The sequence below is a fragment of the Alligator sinensis genome, unplaced genomic scaffold (assembly GCF_000455745.1).
Source record: "Alligator sinensis unplaced genomic scaffold, ASM45574v1 scaffold472_2, whole genome shotgun sequence".
Lineage (NCBI taxonomy): Eukaryota > Metazoa > Chordata > Crocodylia > Alligatoridae > Alligator > Alligator sinensis.
Window position 1 is genome coordinate 661,114 of NW_005842378.1, and position 16,614 is coordinate 677,727.

General features: G+C 47.1%; 1 protein-coding gene across 1 annotated transcript in view; it reads left to right on the forward strand.

Moving 5' to 3' along the window:
* The window catches only part of HHEX (hematopoietically expressed homeobox), a 6,486-nt gene extending 790 nt beyond the window's left edge, over positions 1-5,696 (forward strand). Inside the window, exons 2-5 of the mRNA XM_006029433.3 lie at positions 93-256; positions 1,998-2,176; positions 2,560-2,610; positions 4,429-5,696. Of these exons, the coding sequence (XP_006029495.1) occupies positions 93-256; positions 1,998-2,176; positions 2,560-2,610; positions 4,429-4,662 (628 nt within the window). The 3' untranslated portion in view covers positions 4,663-5,696. The remainder of the gene's footprint in view (positions 1-92; positions 257-1,997; positions 2,177-2,559; positions 2,611-4,428) is intronic.
* Positions 5,697-16,614: the final 10,918 nt, after the last annotated feature.

A 16,614-nucleotide genomic window follows, 5' to 3' on the forward strand; every position in this document is an offset into this window, starting at 1 on the left:
GCGCCACCCGGCCCGCACCCGCTGCCCTCGCCGGCGCCGCCGACGCTGGCGTCTCCCAACTCCTCCTTCACCAGCCTTGTGTCCGCCTACAGGACCCCCATCTACGAGCCGACCCCGATCCACCCGGCCTTCTCCCCCCACCCCGCCGCCGCCCTGGCCGCCACCTACGGGAGCAGCACGTACGCGGGCCCCCTGTACCCCTTCCCCCGGACCGTGACCGACTACACGCACGCCCTGATCAGGCACGACCCCCTGGGTAAGCCCTGCCTCCGCTCCCCGCGCCCCGCGCCCCGCTCGCAGCCCGGGAGGGGAGAGGGGGTCGGGCCCTGGGCTGGAGACTGAAAGTCATTGAAACTCTCTCCGGTCCCGGTCTGATTTACAGTAAATTAGGAGGCCAGACCGCGGCGAGCACCCGCTGGTGACTCAGATTTGTTTTCCTTCAGCCGAGCGACTCTGAGGGTGTCCTTAGCAAGGCCGGGTGCGGTTTTGGTGCGGAGGGTTCACTGTCCTGGGAGCTTGCACTGCACATCTGGGGCTTTTCCTGCAGATGCCTCCGAGCGCCCGGAGGCCGATTCTGATCTCTCCGGCCCCGGAGGACCCCGGGGGGCAGGATCAGAATCGGGCTCCCGGTCCCCTGCCCTCCCGGCGGGATGCCCCGGCTCTGCGCACTGATAGCTGCAACACTGGTTCTTAGTGATTGCAGAACTGGATCTGACTCACGAAATTTGTGCAGTGAAAGAGGCTGACCCTTTCCGTTCATACAGGAAACCTTGAGCTCTCGATAGGAGTAAATCTGGTTTCAGAAGCTGTTAAGTGTTTTCCTGGCTGCCAGAAGCAGGCTCTTCCCCGGGAGTCGTGCACATTGCTGATTACTTTATCGACATCCTCAATACAGACAAATTCAGGAAACACTCGACTTCTGATAGCCGGGATCCGTTTTTCTGATATTGTTCATTTCCTCTGTGTGGGATGTGACTTTATGACAGCTAAAATAACCAGTTGCTTCCTATTTTTTTAGTCTGTTTTGCACCAGAATTACTAAAGCTTGACGCAAGCAAAATCTTGAAAAACAATGCCGCGTTTCAAAGGCGGAGAGGCAGCAAGGCAAACACGGTGACTCAACGGTTCTGGCCCGAGAGCTCCGGACCCGCCGGAGCTCCACTGGGGAGGCTCCCGGAGGTGCCAGTCCTTGCGCCCCTTTCTATACACACTGCACAAAGCCTGGCACAGCTCATGTTTGCTTGCCAAGTAATGCTGAGACCCCAGCTGCCCCTCTTTCCACTTGGAGGTCTCCCGCAGCTACAGGGATTGGGTGTTTATCTGCAGTGCAGTGAGGGTGATGACCAAGGACACACCAAATCTGGTGAGGGTGATAAGGTAGTGCCGGATGCTGATTCCGCTACAGTCATTTCCAAATAAATGTTGCTCCCTCGTGTGGAAGGTCCCCCTGCCCCCAAGTGTTTGCAGCCCCCAGATAGTGATGTGAGATGAGCTCTGTTTAGCATGTGGGCAAACATTTGCACAGAGAATGCAAGACAGTCACTTGGGGGTATTGCAGTGAAAGAGCAGAAGGAAGCACAGTTTTTTTCTCTTTTCTTTGCGAGATAGACCAACAGGAAACACATTGACGGAAATGTTGCCATAGCCCTTAGAGTGGCTTTTAACTGGTCTCTGTTCGACTGATGTAAAAATCAGAGGAGGCGAAAGATCAAAAAATGAAGTTTGAAAAAAAATGCGTGGCCTGAAACCAGAGAGCCTCGGATCCGGCCCCCGAGCCCACCCTTGACTTCTGGGGAAGGGCCTTAGTGTTTCGGTCAAAGGCAGCTCATGAGGGGCCAAGCTGGGCTGTGCATGGGGGGGCAGCAGGGGCTTCTGTCACTCCCAGGGCTTCAGCAGGGACAAAAGCACCAAAGTACCGGCTCCCAGCACCTCCAGGCTGAGCCAGGCTCCCCTGCAGGAAGCACACCAGTGACGGCTCTTCTTGCTTCTCTTGGCAGGGAAGCCCCTGCTCTGGAGCCCCTTCATCCAGCGGCCGCTGCACAAAAGGAAAGGGGGGCAAGTCCGCTTCTCCAACGACCAGACCATTGAACTTGAGAAGAAGTTTGAGACCCAGAAGTATCTCTCGCCACCAGAAAGAAAGAGACTGGCCAAGATGCTGCAGCTCAGCGAGAGGCAGGTGAGGCCCAGCAGCGTGCACAGTGCAGGCCCCAGGACACCCTGCTGTGCCCCAAGGAGGAAGCAATCCTGCCACCCTAGCAGCTGGGGACACTGCTTCCGCTGACTGAGATGGAGCCGAACACCTTGTAGCAGCTCCTTCTGTTAGACAGGAGTAGGTTGATAGCCACACTGGGGACCAGCAGCTTTCCATTGCCTGCTGGCTGACACACCAGTGCAACTCCAAGGTAACCCCCAAGGCACTCTGGATTTGCACGGAGGTGACAGAGAGTAGCTTTTGGCCCCACTTTGGCTGCTTCTGCTACTAGGGTAAACTGGTCCAGCTGGAGCTGCTGTGGACTGCACCACATGTGCCAACTTTTGCCTTTTTCTCCTGTCATTTAGGTCAAAACTTGGTTTCAAAATCGCAGAGCAAAATGGAGGCGTCTAAAACAGGTACAGGGATGTTTCTGTTTCTATATAAATACATATTTTAATTGCCTTATCTCATAAGTGATCACCTATTCCAGATTGTATGCAAAAGTCATCTGAAAGGCTGTTTAACCTCTTCACCTTGATTAAAAACGCAAATAGTCATGCTGGAATCCAGGATGGCTCATTGATGCAGCACTAATGTTAAAAGCTCCTAATGTAGTTCCTATATCAATTATGCCTGGGTTTTCACATACCAGCTATTAAAACTCCAGGCTAATTGTTTTGTAAACCCATATGTTGTTTATCTAATTAAGGCAGAGAAGATAAGTAATTGTCAGTAAATGACTTAGATAGTTGTCTCTAGAAGAATATTTACTGGCCCTTTTACTTACTCATTTATAATAAACACAGGCAAATGTATTGTATAGCTCTTGGGAAACAAATACACATAAACTTTGGTTACTGATTTGAAGGTTAGGAAAAATTAAATAGCTTTTGAATTCAGGCAGATTGGAGTCAGTTACTTAAAGAGTATTAGATTGGGTCCTATTGCAACAATTTTTCCCACTCAAAAATTGTACATGGGTTAGTAAAGCTTTTTTTGCAAATAAAAGAGCTTGGGCCTGCTGTGTTTGGTTGGCTCAGCATTCATTGCCTTGTCTGATAAAGGACTTGAAAATCTGTGTAGAAACGAGAAAGCTGAAAAATGCCACAAAGCAAAGGTATTTTAAAAACTTGCTGTTTTTCAGCAAAAAGTTAGGATTGCATATTTTAATTAAAAACTCACCGTTGTGTGATGATGCTGGGTATGTTTTAGAATATGAACATTTTGGTTCAATTTGAACTGTTCCTTCATCTAGTTTAAATTTTAAAAGCTTAGTTTATGTAGATTTGTCCTTATGCTACAGAGATGTTTATTCTGAGTGAACTCATTTTATCTGTGAAACATGCAGTGGCCTGATTTCCCTTAAATATCTTGAGAGGCTGCTGGAAATCATGGCCATTTAAAATAATATCCTTCTTTTTAGGCAGTCATGTATCACCTGTGGCCCAGGTACCTAGCCTTGAGTGCTTTCACTTGGCTAAGGAAACAACCCTAGTTGTCCCCAGGGGGAAGCAGCATCAGGAAGTAGGACTATTATTTATTACATTAAGGCCTATTTTTAAAATTTGCAATTTTTAATGTTAAATTTTAGACTTACAACTTGATGATTAGTAATTTTTCCATTTGCTGCTTTATAATATGGATGGGCTCCATCTGCTCCTATTGAAGTCAAAGGTAGTTTTGTCCTAGGAAGAAATATATTTTAATGAAAATGCATAGCGACTAGAAGAAGCAGATGATCCTTTTACATATTTAGAATTAATCTGTTATTATTTTAAAACACACTTTTAAATGCTCCTGATCTAAGCCTCTTACTTGGAGATATTTGAAGTAACCATCATACTGCATGGGGGTTGGATCCATGACAAAACTAGTAGTTTCAATGGGAGCAAGATGTTGTTTATGATTGCCTCAGTTCTTTATCAGACTGGGACCAGCACAGCTTATCTTTCCTAGATGGTATTCCATCTGCTCAGGAAGAAAGTTTTATAAGTAAGAAGTCCCATGGCTGCACACATGCATTTCCTTAAGAATTTAACAAGTGAAGGAACAGAATTTGTTTAGGGGCATGGATACAGCCTATACTCACCTGAGAAAGCACCAAACTTCTAGCCTCAGTGCAAAACCCCTCAATAACTGAATGTTGACTTCCAAAATGACCTAGACTCCTAGGTCTTCTGATTATGCTGAGCATATTTTGGTGTAAAACTGGTTTCTTTATTGATTGACTTTAGGAGAACCCTCAAGCCAGCAAAAAGGAAGAAGCTGAAAGTGTGGATAGTCACTGTGATCAAAGGCAAGAGAGCTGTCTGAGCCCTGAGCAGAAGAATAAAGATGTCTCTCTTGATGGGTCCCAGTACACCCCCTCACCTGTCTCTCAAGAGGACCTTGAATCTGAAATCTCAGAAGATTCTGATCAAGAAGTGGACATTGAAGATGATAAAGGCTATTATAACTCTACCCACTAATGGGCTCATGCTTGAAAATGAACCCTGATTCAGCTTGCACTTTAAGGGAGCTGACTTTTAAAGAATGTTTGGCTATAGAAGACAACTTTCATCATTTCTCTGAGAAAACCACAGTGACTAGTTCTGTAAATCTAAAACCAAGAAAAGGGCAGACAATCAATTTATGGGCAGATCTTTATTTTGGTTAAAGGAATAGGTCCATGTTTTGTATTTAATTTGTAAGATATATTTGTACATCGATTAATGTTCTCTCTGGAATATAATACTACATTCTGTCTTTACTGATTTTATACCCCATCCAGTCACCCTTGTGCAGTCAGGCAGAACTCCCAAATATTTCAGGTAGAAGTGAGTGTGGCTTGCAGGATGAATTCCTCTGTATTTGTAGGTAGCTTTAATTAATTAATTTAAATATTCTTGTTAAAAGCTTCCCCCCCCCCAGCATAGAAATATATTTAATGAATGGGGAAGAATTTTTCAATTCCCATCAAGTGCCTTATCTCATCATCTGATGCCTTTCCACTCATAACACCTCTAGTGGTTTTTTTCATGACATAATGTTTAGACTACAAGTCATTTGTAAATGTTAATTTTTACTTTATATTATAAACAATACATATATTGTTTTTATATATATAAGACCTTTTTGAATTGGAGACCCCTTGAAATGTTGCCTTGCAATCTGTCTGATTCCTTTTTCTAGGGAAAATATTTTGTGATTAAAGCTGCTTTTTGTCTGTTTTGATAGTTTACTTCCCATGTTTTGTAAGAAAATGTAACAAGCCATAGGGTCCTACTGCAGGAGAAAAACTGACATCAGCTGCTGCCTGATGAGCCAGGCCTACACCAGCAGTGGGAAGATAGTGCCTATTATATACATATGTGCCTCTGTAAATACTTTGCTTCAAAAGGTTTTATACCTCATATTGTTCATATTTTGTACATATTTGTTCATTGTTAAAAAAAAGAAAAAAGGTATTTAATTTCTTTTTGGTGATGAACTTGTCTGTGAAATAAACTAAACCTGGACCACCCCAGATATCAGACATTCACTTCCTTAGTAGGTGCTGGGGTCCAGCCTAGCATATAGACTGGTATTGCTGAAAGCGGTTCCCTCCCCTCGTTGGTCAGCCGGAGCTCCTAGCTGCGGAGGATTGGGGAGAGCCCTACCCCAGGGTCCCCCTTGAATGTTGCAGTTGCCTTGCTGGCACACCCGGCCTCCCGGGGCGGGGAGAAGGGACTGTGCCCTGTGGCCCAGTTCTGCGGGGAGCCCGTGAGCGACCCAAATGTTTGGAGAGAAAGAAAAAGGGAAAGGTAACGGGTGCTGCTCAGCTCGGGCTGCCCTTGACCTGCCTGAGTCAATAAAGGTTATTTATCGGCCCTTCTCCGAAGCGATGCGAGTCTTCTGGGAACAGGAAGCCGAGGGGAGAAAGGGGACAGTCGTGCCCGGGGCGCGGGAGTTGCCGCAGCCGCAGCCGCGTCGCTCGCGGGCTCTGGCCGCCCAGTGCCCTGGTGTGAGGGCCAGTAAAGGGCCCAGTTTAACCTGCCTGGACGTAACCCGCTGCTGCAGCCGAGAAGGCTTGGCCTGGCCCGGCCCGGCGGCTCCTCCGTGGGGTGCTGCCCCAGCAGGTGTTTGCCGAGGGCCGGGGGCAGCCGGGACAGGGCATGAATGCAGATGTCCCTGGCAGACCTGAGTGGGGTGTGCGACACGGCGGATCGTGCGTGCTGCACCTGCACACGGTCCCTTCCGCCCGTGGCAAGGCAAGCGGCGCTCCGTGCGGGGCACACGCATCCCCCGGCCCCGCCGTGTGTGGGCCGCCCCTGCCCGCTCCCCCCACCGCGTCCGGGGCAGCGGTGTGCCGGGGCCCGGCACGAGAGCGAGGAACCACCGCTGCATCGCCCGGCCAGACGGCGCGGCCAACTCCTGCCTTCTTTGCCTTGCATTTCCGAAACGGACCTGGGAAAACAGCAGAGGCAGCAAATCCCCGCAGGGTGCTGGGGGGAGGGCAGGGACGAGGAAGGCTCCAGGGCTGCAGGGCGGGGGCAGGGCAGCGGCCTGTAGGGACCAGGCACCGGGACCCCAAGGTGCCAGCTGCAGCCAGCGCGGCGTCCCCCGAGGGCACCGGGCTGAGGACACGTTGTTTCGCTGAGGTCTTCTGTGCGGACGATCCCTGCGCCCCAGGGTTTGTTACTGCCGGGACAGTCCTGCTGGGCTTGTGATGAAGAGCGCACCGGGGCCAGGTTCTGATCCCGTTCATGCCGGTGTAAGTCCGGCGTGACTCCCGTTCACTCCTGCTTGGCAATCGCATAACAGAATCGGGCTGGATCGCAGGCCAGTTTGGTGCTCTCGTTAGGAAACCTCAGCAAACCCATCCCTGACATGCACAGAAAATGCGATGGAGGATCTGGAACAGGGTCCGACCCAAACTGGCCATTCCTGAGGTGGGTTTGGCACGTAGCACTGTAGCAGTGGCAGCTGGCTGGCAGCCCTGGCTTGCAGTCTGTAGGAGCTCCCTGGTACAACCGAACCGATCTCTCGTCAGGGACCTCCACTCCCGCTCCGGAGCATTCCTGTAGCCCCGGGCTCGGCGGGGAAGTGGATCATTACCGGGCTCCACTACAGCTGAGCCAGGGCTCCTGAACCTCACTGTCGACCCGGCCCTGCATAGCCCTGCTCGGCCAGCCTGGGAGTCGGAGTCGGGCGAGGGGGTGGCGGGCTTAGGAAAGGGCACCTTGTCAGACCGTGCGCGGCTTGATCTGTGCAGCCAGCAGATGAATTCCCCGCCGGCTCCCAGACATCACCTCAGCACTGATCAGTCAAGACCAAAGCATCAAGCCGGGCAGCACGAAAAGGATAATAGGGGGTTGAAAGCCTCGGGGCTAACCGGGGCGACGGGTGCGTCGCTTTGACCCGTAGGCAGCAAAAGCCTATGTGAGGAGCGAGGAGGCCGTTTCGTGTCCCCCGCCGCCCCGTCCCCACGGTTCTGCACCGGGGCAGCGACTGCCCCGTTAACGGCGGAGCGAGCCTCCGGGCCGGGCTCCCGGACCCGGCTTCTCACGGCCCTTCTCGTTAGCCGCAGGTGCCTTTGTTTTGCCATTATTGGTCAAGTTGCGCGTTCCGCGGAGCCTGAGTTAGGAGGTTTGGGTGTAAATCGCCAAAGAAATGCATCTTCGTGCCTCTCTCCAGAGGATCGGAAACGAAAGAGGCGGGTTTTAAAATATAAAGTAAATGAAAATATGAATATTCTATTTTTTTTTCAAAAAACCAAAACGTTCCTTCTGTCTGTCTGTCTGTCTGTCCGCCCAAGACTAAGCAGTGCGGACTGGTGCTTACTGCTGCTCAGGAGAGCATGCTTCATTATGCTTCCACGTGTTCGTGGTTCCTGCAACTTCTTAGAGAGGGAAAACGCACGGGCAGTGACGCCACGCACGGATTAGCGGCTCGCGGGGTCGCTGCCTGCCACGGACTTTGAGACATTGTCGAGCGTTTCATGCTACACAAGAAAATGTTAAACGGAGGCGTGAGATCTTGCAGTGAAATCCGGACGGATCTGATCGGCCCTTACTGAAAACGTGCCTGGCCGCAGCGCTGCGTGTCCGCACGCAGCGCTGGTAACACGTCCGAGGAGACTCCGCTGAGACTGCCACACCAGTAAGCAGCCGAGAGGGTCATTACACGACACACGGGTGTTATTGCTTCTTTCCCTCAAGCAGGAAAAGAACATTTTTCCTTGATATTTCCTCCTTCCACTTGCCAACATTTCTGTCAGGAAGACTCGTTTTTCTGTGCCTCAGAGATGGAAACGAACTAGAGATCGGATCAGTTTGTCACCGGCAGGGACACTCCTCGCCGGGGACACAGGTCGAGCCCCATTTAGGATGTCTGTGGCGTGCCCCGACGGAGAGCATCTCCCGCATGCAGCCCGGGCAGCGAGGCGGCGGCTCTCCCCTCTCTCCAATGTAACCCGCAGAGCCGCTGCTGCGCTGGCAATAAAAGCCGTAGCGCCTGGCCCAGGAGCAGGCAGGGGTGTGGACTTTCAAGCACATCTGATTTCTAAGCGATATTTTCGGCCTCCCGAGAAGCTGCGAAAGCAGCAGCCGAGGACTGGGTTGCGCTGCTCAAAAATCCAGGAAAGATGCATAGGTCTAGAGGTGCCAGAGCTGGGGGCTGGGGGTTGTGCAGCCGAAGCTCTCAAAAGGCAGTATCATCCCGCAGCGAAAAATGACCTGGTCTGGGTAAAGAAACAGTTTGGTGAGAGGCGAGGAGATCTAGTGCGTTAAAGACTTCCTCGTGAAATGCGCAGTCACTTATTGGCGACTCCTGCGGCGCGGATCTTGGGAGCAGACCCGGGAGTCACGCAGCCAGACCCCGCCCGGCCCGGCCGGGGAAGCGCCTTTAAGGGACTTCCGAGCCGAGGGCTGCATAAGCTTTCTTTGAAGTTCAGTAAAAACCAGTGCTGAGGTTTAACTCTCTGGGAGACACCGCCTGTTATCTTTCGAAGCCCAGCAATCGGGACAAAGAGAAAGATCATTTTTAGACCACAATGAACATTCAGTGCAATAAAAAGGGCAAGTGGTTGGTTGGCTCCCTAAAGCTCACACGCACACAGGACTCTGCAGGTTTGCACACCGTGAGCTGGAGAGCAGGGACCGACTAGCAGACAGCGATCCGTTTCTCTTTGGCTAAAAACACGCTGAATTTTTTGGTATTAGCTACGAGTCCTTCGCCACCCACACTTTTTTCCTTAATTTGTTTGCATGTCGGCTATTTCATGTCGAAGCAGCATGTATGACCTTTACAGCACAACTCTCGTCTTGTTTTCGACTCTTTTTATCAGGAGATTCAACCTGAAAACGGTTATCATTTAGCAGAAAAACAAACAGAAAGGCACATTTTTGTAAGCAGAACGTTAATGATTGGAAGAATTGCACCCATTTCGGCATGACAGTGTGTGATTAATCCTCTGGGTCAGGTACTTATATTTTTAGTCATTAGGTTCGTTGGCCTTTGCTATCCAGACCTCTTTCTAGCCTAATAGGGTATTGATCTCGCTGGATAGTGTACTTTGACTCCTTAAGCAAGGCTCACTTTTGGAGCCCGGACCGGGCGCGGGGCGGCCCGGTTTGGAGGCCGGGTTCGGGCACACGTGCGCGTCCCGACGGCCGGGTAGAGAGCGCAGGCTCCCACTGGGAGCGGCCGGGGGCAGCTCTGCTCGCAGGGCCATGCCATGCCCGCCCTCCCCTCCTTCAGTGAGGTGGCGAGCAAGCAGAGGCGCAGCCGCTCCTCTGTCCCCTGCGAGTCACCCGCCTCACCAGTTTAATACTGGAGCGGAGCAAGGCAGCAAAGCTAAGCCTAGAAGCTCCGCTCCCTCCCCCCACCCCGGCCCGTGGCGCAGAGGCCTGAGCACCAGGCTGAGGGTGCGCGGGGCTGATTCCGACCTTCTGGTGCAGCCCATTGATTTTGTCGGAGTTTCTGCCAGCTTTTAGACTGGTGCCCTTTTACCGGGAAAACAACACACAGTGTCTGCACGCCGGTACAAGGAAGGGGCTCTGATGCTAGTCACATTATTCCTTGGCTACAGAAACGGGCTACAGAAACTCGACTATGTACGATGTAACTGGGGCATACCTTTGACAGTGGCTAGTGGTGGGCTTTTCAGCCGAAACTTTGTGTTTTATTCTGAAACTGGGTGGTTGTTCCCCAGTCTCCTTAGTGCACATCATTAAGTCCCACTTAAATCCTCATTATATCACCTTTTAATCTAGAGCTGGCTGAAGAGACCTTCTGGGTTTCTCTCTCTGTCCTATGGAATTGTTAGATATGTTTTTATGTGCAAGTAGAAGCCCCAGTCCTGATCTTATAAAGAGGATTATAATATGTAGGTTGACAAGAATATCCTTTCTCAAAAACCCTAGTCCAGGAGTCACAACGTTTTTGGCACAGTGCCAAAAACACCTGCAACCTCAATTTGTAAGATGTTGGTGTGCCAGGGGCAGACAGAGGAGGAGCTGGGAGGGGCCCGATCCTTGTTGTGGCAGTGCAACCCTGGCCCCTTCTCTGAAGTCTGCCCCAAGGCGTGCGTGCCAAGCAAAATGCCTTCATGTGTCTCACTCTGGCACCTGTGCCTGGGGTTGCCTACCCCTGCCCTAGTCACTGATACTCAGGGCATGTCTTCTGAGCCACAAGTATTCTTCAAATTATGGTTACCTGTGATTCTTCCCAGAGAACATAAGCAACATTGTTATCAGGGTTTTATTATTGGGGGGGAGGGGGGGTTGTACTGCATGCATCCAGTATGTCTTTCCTTGAGTAGTCTTGAATAAAGGACAGATACAACTCCATAAATGCAAAACATATAAATAGATAATTTTTCCTTTTGATGTGGACTGTGTTTCCCACAATTCATCTGGGAGTGTGCATGTTTAGGCTTCTTGGTTAATAGTGACTTATTATATGGGTCCTTGAGGACTGAATGTCACTTCTCTGACCCTAAATGTCTCTGCTATGTACACAGACATGCTCTAGGACAGTAGTTTTCAGCCTGTGGTTCTTGAAACTCTGAGGGTCCACAGAATATGTCAAAGGGGTCTGCAGAAGATGACTACTATGATCAATCAAAAGTATGTTAATACCTACACATGAAAAAGGTTGAAAACTACTGCTATAGGATTATAGTTCAGTGCTGCTGCCTCCTTGGCACTGACACTTTGCAGCTTTACTGCCAATGAGCTCTGCTTGGAAGGAATTGGAAGGAACAGGTTAATGCAGTGCCAGACTGGTTGCCTTTCTCTCTTGGAGGCGGTGCAACAGTTTTGACAAGATTAACTTTCTGATTGTATTAAATGCTCAGTGCTGATCTGTTTAATGGAGTTCTCCCAACTTAGAGGTGGGAGAGGGAAGAGAACAAAATACTTTGGTGTAAAAAAACAAGGAAAGATCCACTAGCTAATATAGAATGTACATGATGAATTCAATGTCAGTTTAATATGAACTGAAGCACTTCCTCATATCTGTTGGTTTGAACCGAAATGCTTTTGTTTGCCTGTGGGTTATGTTATTTCATGATTGCATTGGTATATCGAAAGAAGAGGAACATTTTGCAGATTTTTATACAGAGACAAGAGTAAATATTTAGCAGTAGTACTAGTACAAACCTGGAGTTTAATTTTACCACCTTTACCTTGCACCTTCATCCACAAACATTCCACTGTATATAGAAGACTAGGAGAAAAGTGATTGGTTTTTATTTGTAATACTGAATTCCTCATACCACAAGGGGAGTAATGTCCACTGTCCATGTTATTGTATAACAAAAGTATAGAGCATCAGCTAAAGGCAGTATTTTTTTTTTTTTGCAAAGAAAGGATCTGCACATATGTTAGTCAGTGGTAGGTTTGCCATTGACTTTTGCTGAAGTAGCTTTGGGCCAAAAAGAATCTGCCACTTGCTGCCCTTTCAAGAGAAGGCAAAGAAACCCAACTGTCTACTCATCCTTCAAAAAAAGTTGGGTTTTAATGATCCTTTATTTTAATCCTTGAGAAAGTTGTAACATACACAGTACTATGTCCTAAATCTTTCATAGACTTACTTAAGATCAAATGGTGTTCTTACTCAGACACAATTCCTATTCACCTCTAGCAGGGGTTTTAGCTAAGTAAGGACTGAAGCACTGTCTAGAACAGTACACTACAGCTAGTGGGAAATTATGTTGCTGCAATGGTGGCATTTCTCAGTATTTTTCTGAGTGTGTTGCTATGCCGATTGAAACTTTGTAAAAATACGAAACATTACTTTTTTCTACTTATTTAATAACAGAAAGTAAAAAACATCTTTTTCCAGAGTTGTAAAACTATTATAAATATTTCAGAGAAAGAAAACTTGCATTGTTCAGAAATATATCAGGATTGCTCTATAAATTTCAGTACAGAATACCTTGTGTTAGAACAATTAACAAATAACTAATAAAACATTAACTCTCAAGGAAGTAAAATCAGCCTAGGTTAATACAGTTATCAAAAGTCATTACCAAAGAAAGTTATTTAGTGACCTACATGAAACGATCTGGTGGCTTTTAGGTTTGTTCTCAAAGACAGATACCCACCCACATCATAAAAGCATCACCATGGGTAGGATTAATTTATATTTATGTTGTTTTATTCTACAAAAAGATGAAGGACTGAATGGCCATGGAGGCTGAGTTATTCACTTTCTGTTTTTTCAAGCTGTCAAAGATACCAGTACAATTCTGGTAACAAAGCTAATAAATCTAAAGCTGATAGTTGATTCTCTATCTAGTTTGGTAGAAGGAAAATCATGCTAGAGTGTATATATTAATGGTTATTGCAATTTAATTGCCAGAGTGCTGGACTATTTACCACATCCTGACATATCCATTTTATTTTAATGTGACATTGATCTGGTGATATGTAGGAATTTTGTGAATCAAATTCAGTCTGTCACTAGCATGGAAGGGAGTTATCTGTTCTCTGTGCAGTGATAAATGAGCTGATGCTCTGAGTCAGCCAGGTGTCCAAATGTTAACACACGCTTCTATTATTATTATCTAGTATTCTTTAGGCCCACACAGAAGGCAGCCAGAATAGAATGGATGTAGAAACTGAACTACCATTTAATCTATCTTAGGAAAAAAGGGTCTCCTGCATGACAATCAACTCAATGAAGCTTGTTTAACTTGTTTGAGAATATCACTTTATATGAACAGTTAGCTTTAGCTCAATTACCTTCAGTTGCCTTTAGCTCAGTTTTAACAGGTTGAATAACAGCCATTCAGAATTCCAGGCTATAACTAAAATTGAGCTAAAGAGGTCAGTCTATGTCTGCTTACACATTGAGTAGGGTTTTCAGTTGAGTAAAGACAGCTGGATTTAACTAGATTTTCTGAAAAAGGACAATATCTAGACAAGATATGAGAACTCTTTCTTACAGGCCAGTGGGTTTCAGTGCCTCGCAGGCCACATATTGAAGCCTCAAGTGCTGCTGCTTCCTATTTAATAACACTCCTGCGCTATCACTTCAGCACCTTCCATGAATACGGAGCACTGTTTTTAAAGTTAGGTATTTAAGGTTTGTCTAGATTAATATAAAATTTGCATTTTAATTAGTTATCTATTACCTTTATATTAGCACATTTTAAAATATGATTTGATCTTTCTACACAGAATTTCAAAAATTCAGTCATATTAGCTAGCATATTTAAAAGTACATTTTTATCCTGTTTTAGATATCTACCAAGAGTTGTCCTCCAGGGAAATATTCAGAATCCAGGGAAACATTCAGCATTCTAATACTTTTGGCGCTGAGGTCTCTACCATGTGATAGCATCTCAAGTGATCAGAAAAAGTTGTAAATGCCACGTTAAAGATATTGGGTTAAAGAAAAAAACCCCCTACGTCTTCCCCTTTGCCTATACCAATTCTGTCACTTCCTTTTCTCTGAAAGAGGTGGAAGGCCTCTTGCCCAATCAACAGGATCTCAAACTTAGAGGTCTTCAGTCAGGGAGCAACTAAGTTTTGATGTGGCAGTCTCTAGCATGAGACCTCATAGGAAAAAAGAAAAAAAGTTATGAACAATTGACCAAAGCAGTGACACTCATCTTTCCCTTGGATCTGAGAGGCAACAGAAAAAAACCCATTATCTGCTGTGAGTAGGGAATGAAGTAGCATGCAGGGAATTTGAGAAGGTGGGTCTTTAAACTTTGCTTGTTGTGGGGCTGAATTAAATTTGGCTTTCTACATGACTGTGTTAGGAAGCTTAGAGAAACAGCCATGTTTCTTTATTGAAGGAAGTAACATCTCTGATGGTTCTTTCTACTGGGTGAGGTTTCTGACCCAGATCCCATAAAAGACATAGGTAACAGATAGGTAACCTTTAGGAAACTAACCCTTGGAGTGAAATTCAGGATCCTGTGTTTGAAAGTCCCTGTACAGTGCATAGGGAGAGCTAAGTGACTCAGTGGTACCAAACCAAATGGCATGCTGAGTTGAGAGCTGCCAAGTCTAGCTAGTCATGAATCTTAAAGCAGATGCCTCACTCAGGACTACAGAAGCACCTCTGTCTGTTTGAGATCTGAAGCCCGGTATTGTTGCATGGAGGTAGACAGCTTTACCTTCTCTTTCAAAGAACTGAGTGTAGTTCATTATTGTCTCTTTAAAACAGAGGAAGAGGAAGAGGAGGTGCTCACCTTTCATAAAACCACCAAGTGGTTAGAATACTCTCTCAGGAAGAGGGAAATTCAAATTTGAATTTTCCTCTGCCTCAGATGATTCAGGACCTAGTCGTCCACCTCCCAGGAAAGTGCATTCCCACCAGGTTCCAGGTTATTAAGGGAGCACCCTGTATTCCTTTTGTGCTCTGTCCAAGGTTTTGCTTCCCTTAGAAAAAGTGTATAAAAATTAGGAATACCTGTTTTCTACATCCAGATGAGGCATAGGCATCCATATGCATAATTAGACCTTCCAGGCACATGGGGAATTTAAAAGTCACAACTTGCAGGGTCTGTAAGGTTTAGGTGCTTCCAAAGTTATGCAGCAGATAAGCAGAGGTTTTCAGGATTGCAACTTTAAAGTTGGGTCTGAAGTTCCCCCTGAGTCTCACTAAGTGCCTCAGGCTTTTTTGGGTACTTTGATTCAAAACCATTTCTCAATTTGGGGTAGGGAACGAGATTTTGGCCTAAGTAGCAGAAAGTAAATGCAGAAGCAGTTTTAAGTGCCTTGAAGCCTGACTAAAAGACATGAAACCTAGATTTAAAAAAATTGAATAGCGTCCTGGATAATTACATTTTCACCGCTCAATGTGAGACACTTTAGTGATTTCTGGTTAATGAAGGTAGGTGTACTGTCCTTTCTGAAAGTCCATCTCCCCTGTGGCAATTGTTGGTACTAAAGAACTGAGCTACCTCAAATCACTAGTCCTTTTGAAAATTCTGGTCAACATTTTTATCAAGGACATGATTACATATTAATTGTTAATACACAATGAACAGTTTTGCCCTATAAAGTAATAAGACAATATCTAAATACTACGTTAATGCCATAGCAATGAAACAAAAGCTTAAATTCTGCTGTCCCTAATCACATCATGAGGACTATTTACATGGCATTTATTCTGTTAGTGGTCCAGCTGAAATCAATACTATGAGACAAAGTACTAGTCACTGAGTGAAGATGCCAGAATTTAGCCCTGAAGATATAAAACTGGGATTTAAATTTAAAAATATGATGGAAAAAACCCAACTTTGTTCATAAATTTACCTTACAATGCACTTTCTTTAAACCTCAAGTAAACTAAAAACATGAACTAAAACACTAGTTTTCCTCAGCTACAGACTTTTAAAAACAAGTTTTGCTAATACTCAGGGAAGTCTGCAACTAATGTTTTTATATTAAATGAAACTAGTGCATCTTTACATGTAATATAGATCAATAAATATCTACCTGTCACAGGCCCTGTGAGCCCCCCAGTGTAGACAGTCCCAGCCGTAGCTAGCCTACCAGCGGCATGACGCGGATGGGCATGCGCCGCACCCCTTGGGTCCCCTCGGGGTCTGCGGCCCCCTCCCCAGCACCTCAGAGTCTGCCACCCAGATGGAGCCCAAGGTCCAGGCTCCATGCAGACGGAGCCCCTGGCTCTTGGCTGCAGGGGCTGCCTGTCCCTTTTTCAGGCTCTGGGGCCTGGGAGCATGGCTACCTCCCCTTGTGGGGTCTGCTCCCTTTTGGGGTCTCTGGCGCGCCAGGTGGAGGAGCTCCAGGCCACAGTCCAGAGACTGCGTGCCATCAAGGACTGTGAGCAGGAGATTGACTCCTACTGCCAGGCCCTTCTCCCCCGGGAGCTGGAGGGTAGACCACGGTCTCCCTCCAGGACAAGGGAGGACTCCGGGACCTCCCATTCTGTCCAGTCAGGGGGATGGACCAAGGTGGTCAAGGGCCCTAAGG